This window comes from Mytilus californianus, unplaced genomic scaffold (assembly GCF_021869535.1).
Source record: "Mytilus californianus isolate M0D057914Y unplaced genomic scaffold, xbMytCali1.0.p SCAF_14, whole genome shotgun sequence".
In the NCBI taxonomy this organism is placed as follows: domain Eukaryota; kingdom Metazoa; phylum Mollusca; class Bivalvia; order Mytilida; family Mytilidae; genus Mytilus; species Mytilus californianus.
In genome coordinates this window covers 28,724,694-28,740,351 of record NW_026262626.1, presented here as the reverse complement: position 1 = coordinate 28,740,351, position 15,658 = coordinate 28,724,694, and the positions used below count along the sequence as shown (strand labels likewise).

The 15,658-nt window shown below is 32.0% G+C and overlaps 1 protein-coding gene across 1 annotated transcript; it reads left to right on the top strand.

The window, feature by feature from the left end:
* Positions 1-753: 753 nt before the first annotated feature.
* LOC127724712 (uncharacterized) lies at positions 754-15,144 on the top strand. The gene is made up of 11 exons (XM_052231794.1): positions 754-888; positions 2,567-2,646; positions 3,041-3,112; positions 4,421-4,562; positions 5,077-5,223; positions 6,209-6,282; positions 7,722-7,793; positions 10,278-10,419; positions 12,479-12,582; positions 13,658-13,763; positions 14,891-15,144. Exons 2-11 carry the CDS (start codon positions 2,638-2,640, stop codon positions 15,115-15,117), a joined length of 1,095 nt encoding a protein of 364 aa, XP_052087754.1. The 5' UTR covers positions 754-888; positions 2,567-2,637; the 3' UTR covers positions 15,118-15,144.
* The last annotated feature ends 514 nt before the right edge of the window (positions 15,145-15,658 follow it).

Genomic DNA, 15,658 nt, shown 5'->3' with positions numbered 1-15,658 from the left:
TCACAAAACATGATTAACCCCGCCGCATGTTTGCGCCTGTCCCAAGTCAGGAGCCTCTGGCCTTTGATAGTCTTGTATGTTTTTTTAATTTTAGTTCATTTATATGTTTTGGAGTTAAGTGTGGCGTCCATTTTCACAGTCTAGCACACAATTTTATTAAGGGGCCAGCTGAGGACCACCTCCGGGTGCGGGATTTTCTCGCTGCATTGAAGACCCATTGGTGGCCTTCGGCTGTTGTCTGCTCTTTGGTCGGGTTGTTATCTCTTTGACATATTGCCCATTTCCATTCTCAATTTTATTCTTTCTCTTTTCTATTCTATTGATCTTATATTGTTGATTGGTACAAAAGAGAGGTTGATTTACTCAACAACAGCTAGCCGTATGCTGGTGTGCATGGCCAAGTCAGAGATCGTCGTTTTATATATCAAAGTGATTTTTGTTCACTTAAATCTATAATTCATTCACAGCTTGTTTTTTTTTATATTAAAATTTGATTTTTAACAAATTCCGAAACTATTTAGAAAACTCAGGAACGTATATACCTCATACATAGCTCTGATGCCTTCTCCGAGTTTGGCTTAACTGTTGCTCCTTTTTGGTTTTATTATCTTTTCAATGTTTGTATTTTTGTATTTTGAATATTTTGGCTTTGAACATTACTGAAGAGACACTGTCAAAATAGATTTTAAGTTTGAGGACTGAGTGGTTATAAAACAAATATAAAAATATACACTTATTGCATTGTAGCAAGTTTCGTTCTTGGATCCTTGGCAGCTGTTTGTGAAGATGTAGACACGAAAGCATGCGAACTATTAGCCATTAAACGACCAGATTTATGTAGTGACGCAGATCTGTCTGCCGTTTGTACAAGGTTCTGCGGAAGATGCCGTAAGTACAAAAATGTATTGTTTGCAGATCTTCTCTGTAAAAAATGACTACCATGTGGTCACTTTTTAATTAGTATGAACTAGAACACACCCGCGAGTTTGTGACTGAATTAAAGTACCTATGCCTTATTTTTAGTTTGGATTTATAGTTTTCGTATTGCCATCAGATAAAGTCATGCCAATTGTAAGGTGCACAGTTTTCTCTGCTTTCAAAATATTTCTGTTTCTACACGTTCTTGCTTTTTAATTGTTAACTAAATAACCAAAATTAGTAGTGGTATCGAGGTGGAAGAAAACAGACTTGTTAAATAGTGAACTATAGTGTAACATGGATATAAAAAAACTACTGGAATAATTCCAGGTTCTCCTGATAGAGCAGAAATTTACAGAAGGTAACCGGTATCGAAACAAAAGGGCCTGGAATGGTGTAATTTTTTAACAGCACCATCGTCCATTATAATTATATACAAAGTCTTTGTTTCGTCGTTTTTACGTCATGCCGGCTAACAAATTAGACCTCGTTATTTTAGTAGTATAAATATTGTATTATCACTCTCTACTTCAATGATTTATACTTTGCGCCATCTCCTGTACTCACATGTATGTTCTTGCTTGTCTACTATAATTTATACTTTTTACCCACTTTTCTGCTTTAGTATATGATATGTATAGTGTGTGATATGTGATAACGTCTCTACTTAAACATGTATAATGTTAACTACGCATGTATATGGGCACTTCTCTGGTAATATGTATACTATGAGGGCACTTAGTAGTTTCGGTGATAAAATGAATTAAGATCAACGGAACATGAACATATCCATAGTCCTCTGTGACACAGATATTCCTGCCAAAACGGCGTTCATAACTCTTTCAAACGGACGACTTAAAGTTCACCACAAATCACATTTGATTCAGTACTTTTCAACTTTACTGTAGCCCAAGTGAACACTAAATTGTATGTCCTCGTGCATGTACTATAAAATATGTTTATTGTTTAAAACACGTAATATGTGTACCTCTAAATGCAATTGTTTTGTCTTTCATTGTGTTGTTAGATTGTTGTCTCATTGACACTAGCAAATGCATTCTTTTTTTTCCACATTCCTTCTTGTTTGTCTAGACAATTGTATATTGAATATGCTCATTTCTAAATAGGTCTAATGAGTAGGCTCATGTCTAGACCACTATGTATTCTCTATTCTGTGTTCACTTCTTGTACAATAGATAGTACTGTGACACTGCTTGTTCTTAGGAATAGTATGTGCTATTTTCCATTATATAATGTATTGGATGTGATCATTTCATTGTTCATGTTGTTAAATTGAAAAAAATTGAAATACAAAACATAATACACAGTCACATCACTTTCAGAAAAAAGTAAAATCTACAACTAAAAATGGCATAAACAAATCAAATCAAAATGAAATGAAATTTAAGTTTTCTGAATTTAAACCCTACTTACTTCCGAAAAATCGTCAAAACATGTATTTCTAGAATAAGACTACATTTTATTTCACTATCTTATTTCGGTTATTGTACATTTCTTAATCTATTTATAGTGCATTAAAAGTAAACAATGTATGGTTGTAGTGCTAACATATATCTAACATCCTCCTTGATAAATATTCTTCTTATTTTTCGAACAATACCTAATACGTTATGATTGTTTTACATAGCTGTAAAATGTTACCAGTGTCCTGCAGTAGACGACCCATCAAACTGTACACATCTTGTTGCCTGTCCATCTATGGATCATGTATGTATCATTTTAGGTCTAAATCCGTGTTTAGATTTTTTTTTTTAATTTCAAATGCACAAATTTACAAAAGTCAAAGACTTTATTGCAGACAATCTACTTGAATATCTAACATTTACTAGGTACGCTCATAGCAAAATCTTTTGATAATAAATAGACATAAAACGTTAGAAATATAATATCAATAAAAGAACAACGAAGAGCGTGATCAAAGTTCTGTATCAACATGCCTTCTGCAATTGTCGGGTGTGAACAAACAAAAATATGTCTTTATTGAACCTTTTGAAAATGTGTGTATTTTAAAAATAATCAAACATTCAGCACGATTGCCAAATATTAAAGTACAAATCTTAATAGTGTAGACATGGTTAAATTTATATTTTTTCTCTTTTAGTATTGTTTCACTACACAAACATTTACTAATGATTTCTCAGAAGTTTATAAAATGGGATGTGCTGAAAAAAGTGTAAGTATTGTTTTTTGTTCTTGTTTGTTTATACGGACTTACAAGAGGGTTTATATGTATCTTTAAAGTTGAAAAATAATGTCGTTGGGTTGCTGCCTCATTGACGTATATTTCACATATCCTTTTCTTCATAAACATTTCTTATTTGTTTTAACACTGAATATATGAAACAGATTTAAACAGGTGATTCTAGTTCATTGTATGATTGATTACTGTATTTTCATAATCCTTAGTCCGCAATAATAAGATTGAGAACGGAAACGGGGAATGTGTCAAATTGACAACTACCCGACCAAAAAGCATAAAACAGCCCAAGGCCACCAATGGGTCTTCAACACAGCGAGAAAATCCCACACCCGAAGGCGGGGTAAGCCGGTCCCTAAACAATAATATATACGTTTAAAAAAAAAGTATAAAGGACCTCTTCTTCTGTGAAAGCAGGGTAAAAAAAACGAATAGATGACGTTTACTCCGAATAATTTAGTCATTCCCCGTAATCGAGCTCTCCTACTTGACCATTGTAGAGGAGCGGAATATATCAACTTCAAGGTGTCGGACCACCAATTCAAAATCCCCATCTATTCAACCAAATTTTGCAATTTTCACAGCTTTCTTAACATTTTACCTTAAGTTTTAACTTCATAGAAACCAGGTATATCCTAAATTGTACATGTATCACCTTTCTACATGCCAATTTTCAACCTACCTTTAAAGTCTTATAAGAAAGAACTTACCTTCGGAACACAAGTACTACTAAAATTACCCGTGGTTTTCTGGAAATCTTAAATAAGTATACTATGGAGCGCATTAATCCTCAATTTTTAATGCAAACTCATAGACAAGTAAATTTTGGCTCAAAATGATCTAAATATATTTCTCTTTCACCAAAAGTTTCATTTCTGCAAATGTGATGGTTAGTGTAAGTAAACAATTACATCAAAAGCACTATTTTGTGTCAGAGTAGGGCTACTTTTACATACGTTCTAAATTGGAGGGAGTGAATTGGTGGTCTGACCCCTAAATAAAACAGGTAAGATGACATTGAGCATAATGAACAATTTTGTCGATTTAATCATTCATGAAGAAAAAATGGCAATACTGTCTGTGGTTGTATGGGCCTTCGGTCTGCTGTCTTTTTGACGTAAGCGTGTATGATTTAGTAAATTCATCTATTTTCAATTTGACATTGTATCTTGATAATAATGTTTTAAAAAAAATCTTTATGGAGCAGGATGTTTGTTTGACACTAATATAATCAGAAAATTCGAATTATATAAAGTGCACTGTATATTATGATACCTTACACAGAAATGCCAGCAATATTTTGGTCCAGAGAACCGAAAAAAGAATGTAGACGTTAACGGCGCATGCTGTACTACAGACAATTGTAATAACCAACTACCACTGGTGATTTTTTCTCAAGAAATACCACCAACATCTTCACCATCTAGTACGTTGAATAACTTCAAGTCTAAATCTATTTAGTATATTTTAAGAGCTCAAAAGTAATGTTTGTGCATGTACACTCATCTAATTTCGTTTTCTTGATACTATTAGTATAATATGGAGTATCGATGAATCGGCTCTTCGATCTAGACAAGATGAAGCAAAGGAATAGTTCCTGTTACAATTTTTTTTAATTGTCTTGTGAATGGGGTACATACTTTGAAAATTAAACATTTGAGTTATCTTTTTAGACTTTTAGTGCTGTAGTTTTATGGACGAGATATTTTTCGATATTATTGTAATTTCTGTCGCAAAAATGGGCATTGATAATTTCACTTTTCTTTAAAAATGGGTAAAAAATGTGGCGGTGACATGGGCTATACTTTGAGGCTAAAACGCCCGATTTTTTCGCTAAAATGACCTATCAATGCGTTAAAATGTCCACCGGTGGTAATAAGTGAGGAGTTGACAACTTAAATTTCACAAAATTGTAGTTAGGATAACACTTTTTATTGTAGATATGTCCGTAAATACAACTGCTGATCCAAATACTTGCGAAAATCTAGACGATGTTGCCTGTCACAGACTAAAATCAAGCAATAACCTGATATGTAAAAAGGACGGTCTTTCGTCGAATATTTGTCCACGTATGTGTGGAAAATGCTGTAAGTAACATTTGAATGTCACAACTGTCTTGGAAAAACAAATGGGAATTTGAAACAATAAAGATAAGTTTTAGAATTGACCTTTAGATTGATATGTAATTAGGTATATGTTAGTCATTTATTGTACGTACGTTGTCGTATCAAACGGTTAATTTACTTTCCGATTGTAAAATAAGAGACTTGCGTACGTAAAGTCTAACTTGCAATCTTTAATCTCTTAATCTTACCATGGAAGTATTGTATTGACGCCAATATAATACTTCCATGATCTTACTCATACATGATTTTTTTAAGGATTATTGCTACAGTTATCAATGAACGTTTTTTATAGTTATTATATCATAGGATGGGATACATTGATGGTCATCAATAATTTAGAGTGGATAAGTAACTTTGTTATTTTGACAGTTTGAAATTTATATCATAGAATAGAATAAAAGCTTTTTAAAAAGACATCATCCTTGTCATAAAGTGATTTCTTTATCATTTGGTGATGTTAACTACGCTTGGTTGAATTTGTGTTTAATTGATCCTAAAACAGCATTATTAAAAAAAAACCATAACTTTCAAGATTTGAAAAAAAAAGGATCTGTGCGTTTCTTTGGAAATTGAAAAACAGTTTTCTGTTTGTGGGGCATACTTCATCTTCTTTTATGTTAGAATATATATATTGATAGTTGTATTCGGTATGGTGTAGTGTGCCAGTTCGCATGTACATTTTTTTTGTACATCAACTCTTGTCAATTGAACCTGTTTGGAGCTCGGTATTAATAAATACGCAATAATGCCCTTTCTGATTGATGATTTTAAATTGAATACATTTAAGAGTATCCCGTTTCTATGGAAACTTAATACTAAGTTTTAATTCTTACCGAGTTTCTGTGAAGTTATTCAGGATATATACACACACAGTAACGTCCATTTTGAACGTTGATAAAGCAATACGTAATCTAATCTCTATTCTTATAATGTCCTTTATTTGCAGTTAACTGTTACACCTGCAATGATATTTATAATGTCGACGACTGTAACTCTACAAATGTCTGTCATTCCGGACATGTAAGTAAATTTTAAACTTTTCAGACAGGATTTTCTTGATAAGAACGATTTTAACTGGCGGTGCTCTAGTCTTTTTTAATGAAACAAAAATGAAATTTTGGCTTTAATAAATAATTAACTTTAGAATTTTTATTTCTTTAATAACCATTCGGTTGCCATTTCAACAATGTACCGGAATCTGCAATCAAAATAATAATGACTTAAACATTTTTCTTTCTTTCGTAAGAAAAACTAAATCAATGCCAAGAAAGTGAATACCAAGATATGTTATTTATAAACCATCAATGAGCTGTGTATTATTTAATATGCTTTCTATGTCCAGTGAATACATTTTGTACATGTATCCAACAAAGTGAATGAATCAAATATCTGTTAATGAAGAGTAAGATGAAACAGTCAAACAGCAAGATCATTTATTAGGGCATGTAGGTGGAAAGTATGTAAGAAAACTTTTAACAACACATGCATCTTCTTTATGTAGTTCTAAGACAGGCATAGATAAAAAAACAAATACGTTTTAAACATGTCCTAATTATTAAGTATGTAAGGTAAAATTGCTGTATTTAATTAATCTGCCTACCCTTTCAGAGGACCTAAGATCACCCCCGGTTTTGGTGGAGTTCGTGTTGCTCAGTCTTTAGTTTTCGTGGACTAGTATTTGCCTTTGGGCGTTATTCGTTTTTGCCATTGCATTGTCAAACTGCTATTATATATCCAATGAAATTTTTCCGATAAAGTGTGTGGTTCAATTTTTGTCATTTTTTAAATTTTTTTTTTTAAAGGGTCAAAGTAAATATTTTGTCAAAATTTTATGAAAATTCAACGAGCCAAATTAATTTTAGTCAAGTGGTACCACCTTAAATATCCTTTTGGTATGTTTAACATAGTAATTAATATGAGAAAAATTAGGAATTCAATATCGTCGACGAACTTCACTTTACAGTGTAAAGCTCTTTCACGAGTTTGAGATATTCTATCGATTCTCAAAAAAGATGTGGAATAGAAGATATTCTATCTTTTATATTTCATTATTTATAATTTAATTCTATTGTGATAAAAAATATTAAAGAAATGAGAATTGCCGATTTCCTGCTGTCCTACATACACACACAGAAACTTATATTAAAAACTACCCAAACATGAACAATGTGACTCAATTGTAGGTCTTAGTAGCAGTTGTATCACCTTAAAGACTTTGACTGGACAATGAAGTTCGGAGCACACAAATCATTTGCAAGTGACACCTAGCGACTTTCCATTGTTTGTTGGTGTCAATTTTCAAAAATACTCTTTGACCTCTCACTGATTATCTTTGGGATGCCTGTTTTTGTCTTTTAACTTTTTTAATTACCGATTACTTTTTCTTTTTTTTTATTTAACATCTCATTAATTTTCTTTTAATAATTTCATATCTGACTTTTACACATTTATACTGGTAGGAATGTTTTACACTGGAGACACTGAGCGCTGACCTGAAACCAGTTTATAGAGTAGGCTGTATTGAAGAACAGGTACAAAGTACTGATTAACTGAGTAAACCCTGAAATAATTCAAATAGTAGAGCTAACTTGAATCCTAACATTTCACTTCCTGGTTTGTTTGCATGTCTTTGATGGAGTTTTAGTGATTATAGTAAAGGCCATAATCGTATGGATTTTATTGGTACGTTTAGAGCATATAAGATCTTTAGTAAAAAATATGATAAACAAATCTCAACACAAAATCCGCCTATATGCTGCCATAAACAATCTTAGATGTGGGTTGACAACCAGATTCCGCCACATATTTAGCTATATAAATGGATAAACATCAAAAGACTCTTTGCATATTACTGACTTTTGACTCCTGAGTTTATATTTTTTCGACAGGTGACCTACTCTGTTTTATACTGTGACATAAAGATATAAAGAATTCTTATGACACCATTAATGCAATACTGGGTTATTGTGAAAACCTTGGCTATAACAAATTCTTGTATATCCCCATAACTTGAAGAAACATGGATCCTTTCATGTCCCCACCCCTATATGCTGGTTTACCTCTTTCTGTACTTCTTTCAGATAAGGCTTAATAAACTACCTGTATCCAATCATTTCTTATCTTATTTAAAAAGAATAATAAACAGTACCATTCAAACAGATACAAATGACAGTTCCATTCAATTTGTATTCAATTTATCCAAAATTTACAACATATTAGTAAGCACAAATTCAAGATTTTTCATACTAATCTCCATTCCATGCTTTAGTATATGCCATGTTGTGGTTCAAAATTTCAGAACTTGTTATAAAATCCATGAGTCTGTCTTGGGATGATAAAAACAAAGATATTAGACACTTAAAACATTAAATATGCAAAATACTCAGCTATAAAGTTGCCTTTCTTGCCTGTATCAGTCTATAAAAAGCTGAATTATGTCCCTTGGAAGTATTCATTTCCAACAAAAGTCCTTTCAAACAGTAGAAAATGAAAAATTATATATGCTTGATATAATAAAAGATAGAAACTACAAAATGAAGCACTATTCAAACATTTGCTGCATGAATTGCCAAGAATGTGATCAATTCTTTACACTAGAGAATATAAAATCTACCTAATTTTAGCCTCAATTGGGCTTTTTTCTTTCTTAGATGGACAATTTGTACACGGAAATTGCTTCTATTATGACCAAATATTGCCTTACTCCATAAACAGTACAAACTTAACCAGACAATTTCCCAATTTAATAGATTATGGCTTGAGAAATACCCAAGGGATACATTTAGGGAATTACACAGCAAAAAAGGCAAATATTTCAGTTAAAAATATTTGTCGCGACTTGAATTCTGGTGTCTCCAATTGAATTAATCATTGTGAAAGGTGAAAACAAATACAAAAGAACTAGAGTTAGGTGCATCTTATACAATATAGTTAATATTGAAATCCTAGAATGAAGTTTTATATCAGTACCCATCAATTTGACTTATTATGATGACTCAGCACTTTTCTCAACACAGTATTGGTCTCAGTGAAAAATTTCTATTCTTGGTGATAAAAATCAAATGTATTAATCAAAAGCTTCAAAATAGTGTAATATAACTGAAGTCTGATTGATTTTGATTTCCCTTGCTATCTTCAGTACAGGGAAAACGGTACTATTTATTCTGCCATAGGCGACAATACTAACATTTTTTAAATTTACCACTTTTTATAATAAAAATCTGGACAAAACAGTTATGTGTGGTGTTAGTACTTTATTACTCTGTTTTAAAAATTGAAGCCAAATAGTATCATGACCAACTTCCAACGGAGCTTGTTTATGTTATCCATGCCCACCGTCAATTTACATTAAATTTATGAAATTTTGGAAGTCTTTTCGAATAATTCTCTAGAAAATATTTCAATGGGTTTCAAAATTTATATTGTAAATATACACACTGCAGTTATTCATAGATAAATAAAAAAATATATTGTACCCTTACATCCAATCACAGCGCTCCTAAGTTGACTTCCTTCACCTGCCTTGGGTACACAAAAGGCCAACCTAATGCTGGGAAAATGTAATAATACCGTTTTCCCTATAGGACATCCTGGTTTTTAGTCAGTTAAGAGCAACTTAAAAAAGTAAAATCAAGCTAACAAACGATACAATTCTGGGGGAAATTTTTTTTTGCTCTTAGTCAGTACCAGGATGTCCTACCACAGAGTAGGTATCTGTCGAAAAATTATGTAATCTGGAGTCAAAAGTCGATAATATGAAAATAGTCTATTATCTTAATGGATTCATTCGAACATAATATTTTTTTATGATACCTGGCCAACTTCGAAGCTAATATTGAAGCTTGCATGAATGAAGAGTCGCAATGTTCTTATTATGCATTAATTTCATTAGTACATGTATAGTGAACGTGTTTTTTCATAAATTCTGTTTTTGAATTAAACAAAGTTAACATAAAGTTGGTATACAACATTATCAATCTGTAAAACTGTCCTATTTTTCTTTCATCCTTTACAAGTTGTGTGCAAGGTTCAAAGCAAGTACTGCAAATATCTTTGGAAGACGAGATGGATTTGCTTTAAAAGGAGGATGTTGTAAAACAGACCTGTGTAATGACCATTTTGAAAAATACCACCCAACGACAACACACAAACCTACTAGTAAGACATCATCAATATTTTTAAAATACGTAGCATTATTTGGAAAATCGCAATATCGTTGCATGCAATCGATTTAATAACATTCCATTAAAAAAAAACATTCATTGTATGATAATCATCATAAACAACTTTCATATTGACATAGTGTATTTGTCAATAGATAACCAGATGTATACAAAAGAAGAAGGGCCATTCTTTAAACCTCTCTTAATATTTGATTAAATTATCATTATCACATTGCCATGGATGTTCTATGAGGTTCTAACAATAGTTTTGACAAAAAGCTCAAAACCACACCTTTGACACATTTTGACAAATGTTATGTTTCTAAAAGACTTGTAAAGGATTCCGCGGTACCCTGTTTCCTGCTTCGAGACTTGCTGTTTACAGAGTGAAAAATGGTATGTTGCCTGCCCAAAACTAATATAAAAATAAGGAGATGTGGTATGATTGCATATGAGACAACTATCCACCAAAGTTCAAATGAAGTGGATGTAAGCAATTATAGGCAACCGTACGGCTTCAACAATGAGAAAAACTCACACCGTATGGTCGGCTATAAAAGGCCCCCACATGAAAAATATGAAACAATTCAATTGACAAAAATAAAGGCCTAATTTATGACAAAATAATTTACTAAAAAAAATATGACAGACATGAACGAAGTCCATTATTGGTTAAATATTCCAGAAAAACATATAACTTAAGTCTGCTCTGTCTGGTATTACATTTGTATTTCGATATATAGAAACTTTATTTAAATTTTTGTAATATCATAGATATTTCACAAGCTTATAAATCGTTAACCAGTAATTGTGTGGAAATGTTAACTGCAAAAAAAAAAAAAAAAAGAAAAAAATCTACCTATCAGTCAAAGATGCAAATCAGGAAAAAAAAATAGTTAAAAATATTCCCCAGATAATTTCTCTTGAGCTAAAGAAGCTTCATTTCAAGTTTAATGAATTCCCTGAACTAATTTCGCGCTTAAGATACATGTAAAACCGTAAAAACATCACCTGGCGTAAATTTAACAGTATAAAAGTAAGGTAGTATCAAACACAAAAATATAACATAACAAACAGCTGGCCCCTAATTTTTATTTAGGGGCCAGCTGAAGCCCGCCTCCGGGTGCGAGATTTTCTCGCTGTGTTGAAGACCCATTGGTGGCCTTCGGCTGTTTTCTGCTCTTTAGTCGAGTTGTTGTCTCTTTGACATATTCCTCATTTCCATTCTCAATTTTAAGTCTGACCATAGAAATCGCGAAAAATACTATTTTACAGTACACTTTGAAAGTTTGGAAAGTTACGTAATATTGTTCAAAAATATGAAAGTAAGTGCATGATGAAGAATTTCAGATATTCATATTACAGTAGAATTTTACATCTTTTAGATGTTGCCCTGTTTCTATAGAAATGCCTAAATTATAATTGTTTTAGTTTGAGTTTTATTATTATCCAAACGAAATATCAGGGTTTTAAGCAGCACTCTTAATGTTTAAAGTTCCTTTCTTGCTTATATGAGAGAGAAGTATTAACGATATCTTTTTCAATCTGTTGTCACAATTAGTACTATACTAAAACTGTTTTTGTCCGTGACGTGAATAGCAGGTTGTTCCGTATATTTGTAAATATAATGAATATAAGTTATATAGGGAGTGTAAAGATATCCATACAATATACATATATATATATATATATAAATTTAGTGTGTAGCGGATAGGGAAACACAACAAATTTAAGTTTTCGTCTTTGTGTCACTGACTGAGTCTTTTGTAGACGATTCACGCGTATTGTGTACACACATTTTCTATCATTGTATCTATGATGAGTGTATTGTCATCTCGATGCATTTTGAAACTATTGTTTCCATTTATGAAAATTTAATGTTTTTCGTGTTAACCTAACATTGTTCTTGACCGTACTTGTTAACTTTTTTTTAAATAAACTCATCATAGATAGCAGGATTGAAATTTTGAACGCCAGACGCGTTTGGTTTAAAAAAGAAGTGATTATAACTATTTGTTTTACACAATAACTACATCTGTCTATATCTTACCTAGATCCATGTGTTCATAATCACAGACACTGTCCAACCGGATATACGACATCTTCATCAACATGTGTAATGATTGGTCAACACAAAATGACTTGGTATGAATCAAAGGTAATTTATGAAATCATTAAAACTAATATTATAATTGTTATGGTTTTATTCAAAAAAGAGAGGTGTAAGATAACAAAGGGACAGTAAAACTCATAAGTCGAAAACAAACTGACAACGTAATGGCTTAAAAAGAAAAAGACCAACAAACAAACAACAGTACACAAAACATAAAATAGAAAACTAAAGATGATCAACACAAACCCAACCAAAGGTGATCTCAGGTGCTCCGGAAGGGTAAGCAAATCCTGCTCCTTATGTGGCACCCGTCGTATTGTTAGCACAAACCCGGTGATAAGTCTTATTCGGTAGGTCACATTCGAGGAAACAGGAACGGGATTGTATTTACGACAGTTGGAACATATCCGTTGTCATTTGCGAAACAGATATTCCATTACGGTCAACCAACTCGTGATGGCGTTCATAAAATTTACGAAGGAATGAATTCAACTTCACCACTTGGAATTCTTGGTTCATAGCTTCCTTGTGAGCAGCAACCCTCTATCAAGGAAATCTTGATGGGAAATACAAGCCCTGGGATATCGTATCAACTGGGATGATATGTACTCCGTATACAGGCGCTGCTGGAATTTTGCTACATAGAAATGGAACGTTCATAATCGGGAAGCTGAAATCATCTCTTTTGTCGTAAAGTTTTGTTTTCAACCGACCCTCATTGTCAATTTCTAGATGTAAGTCAAGATATGAGGCAGACTTAGCTGTATCTGTTGTATCCTTTATTTTAAGTTCGATGACATAGATGCGTTCAACATAGTCACCAAATTTTGAATCATTTAGTGAGAGAACATTATCTATGTAGCGGAAAGTAGCGGAAAGTGAAGTTAAAGGATACAGCTAAACTTCATTTCTTTCTTCTTAAAACGTTCATGTATGAAGTCAGCCTCATATTAATAAAGGTCAAAGTCAGCAAGAAGAGAAGGGCACAGTTGGTTCTCAAAGTTAAGTCACAAAAAGTTGTTGAATCAACCAAATATTTTGGATTTACATGTTCTAAAATCTTTAAGCTAACATTCCCCCAGAATATACCATATCAGTTGAGTGCTTATATACATTTCAGCATTTCTGTGCATCTCATTGTGGAAGACTGGTGGACTTCTCATCATTTCACGATATGCAACATATATTTGCATCACTAGTTCCCCATAGTCACGGCCATTACACAGGCGAGTACAATGCATATTATAACTTACAGTTTCTAAAGATCTGAATTTGCAAGTTGTAATTCAATAGAGGCTGAAATCGATTTTTGTTTAAATTCAAAAACTAAACGAACATCTGAGAAATATTTTGTACAAATATTAATTAAACGCGTTTTCTCAATTGATTTTTGTTTCATATTTTTAATGTCGGGGCCTTTTATAGCCGACTTAGTTTTTCTTCTTGTTGAAGGCCGTACGGTTGCCAATAATTGCTAACATTCACTTTATTTGAACTGTGGTGGATAGTTATCTCATTGGCAATCATACTACAATTCCTTTTTTTATATATGTGAAATTGCTGTTTCCTTAATATATGTTTCTATAATGCTTGAAATGTACAGTCAATTTCAAATTTGATTAATAAATGAATACGAAAGTTGTACTGTAGCTAATTCAATACACAAATAATGTATCCATGAAATTGTCACAATGACGTCATTGAAAGCTATATAATTTGCATATATGACCAATGATAATTTAATGCAAAAAAAATGAGAATATCAAACTGATTTCATTAAAATTCTTAAAATCAGATCAATATTTCGAGGAACGTCACCCTGTTATTCATTAAAAGGTTATTATGTAAGGTACACTGAAGCTTGCATCTATCCACATATATCCGGACAGTTTTAGTCATTAGGAGGTATCATTCTTTGCTATCCCTGTCTGATCGTCATTTAATGAATTCATATTAAAAAGAATAAATATAAATCGATGAAATTCTTGTATTTTGCACAAATCCAAAGTTGGATGACAGTTGAAAGAAGAAAAAATATATATAAACAGTATCCATTATATATTTCGGACTATTCTCGTACGTTCATATGAAGGATGGTTATTATCAAAGTAATCCGCTTACGGTTGAGAATTGGATATCGCTTGATATTAACTCTCGTTATTTGATTTGAACAGGCTCGTTTATTATTACATTGAAATTGAGTAACTCGCTTTGATATCAAGCGATATTCTATTCTCACTCGTTATGAAACCTATAATTATTACAATAGTTCGAGATTCCAGCATAAAATGTAGTCATATATATATATACAAATGCATTGCTGTAATATAATTGCAATTCATTAATTAAACAGATACCAGAGTATGGACCGATGCACATTATGTACAACACAAATGGATTTGGAATCACAACGGTCAGTCTATTGATCGGAGTCAGTTTAGACACCTTTCAACTACACACACTAATAACCATGGTTGTGGTTTTGCTTTAGTTCACACCAATAAGACAACTACAGAGGACTTAATTCCTACTGATTGTACCAAAGATCACCTACCATTGTGTGAAGCCACACGAACATAACAGGTTATAATAAAAATATATATTGTGCACTGTTGTTTCTTCATTTCATGTTATTTTCAATAATCTTTTACTTTTATTTGTGAACAAAAAATGTGATTCACTTTTCTACTTATAAGTTTGCAGAATTTCAATGATATTAACAATAATGTCTATATGTTATAGTTTTATTATCGTTAAGGTTTTTTTTTTGTATGAAAAAAATATGAGTTAAGAATCAAAATGTTCCTCAGCCATTTGAAATTGTTTTCCCATGCATATAACTCTATGAATGAGATTTATAGGATATTTTCGAATAAAGGCGGGGACAAAGTCAAAAACTAGCATTGGACATCATTCTTATAAAAAGACCTGGATAAAACTGTTTTCATAAAATTATTGGAAAGTAAAGATTCAGAATTCAAATATTAGAAAAATATCACAAGTTTACTTTTATTCAACAAGTACTCGGAGATAAACATATGTAATAATGCATTGACGGGGTTGAAGTGTTTATATGATTTTATCTGTTTAATTAGGTGTATGTTTCTTAACAATAAAATCT

Coding starts and splice junctions, on each gene's coding strand:
- LOC127724712 (XM_052231794.1), top strand. Junction 5,224..6,208: donor ACGTATGTGTGGAAAATGCT/GTAAGTAACATT, acceptor CTTTATTTGCAG/TTAACTGTTACACCTGCAAT. Junction 13,764..14,890: donor TAGTCACGGCCATTACACAG/GCGAGTACAATG, acceptor TTAATTAAACAG/ATACCAGAGTATGGACCGAT.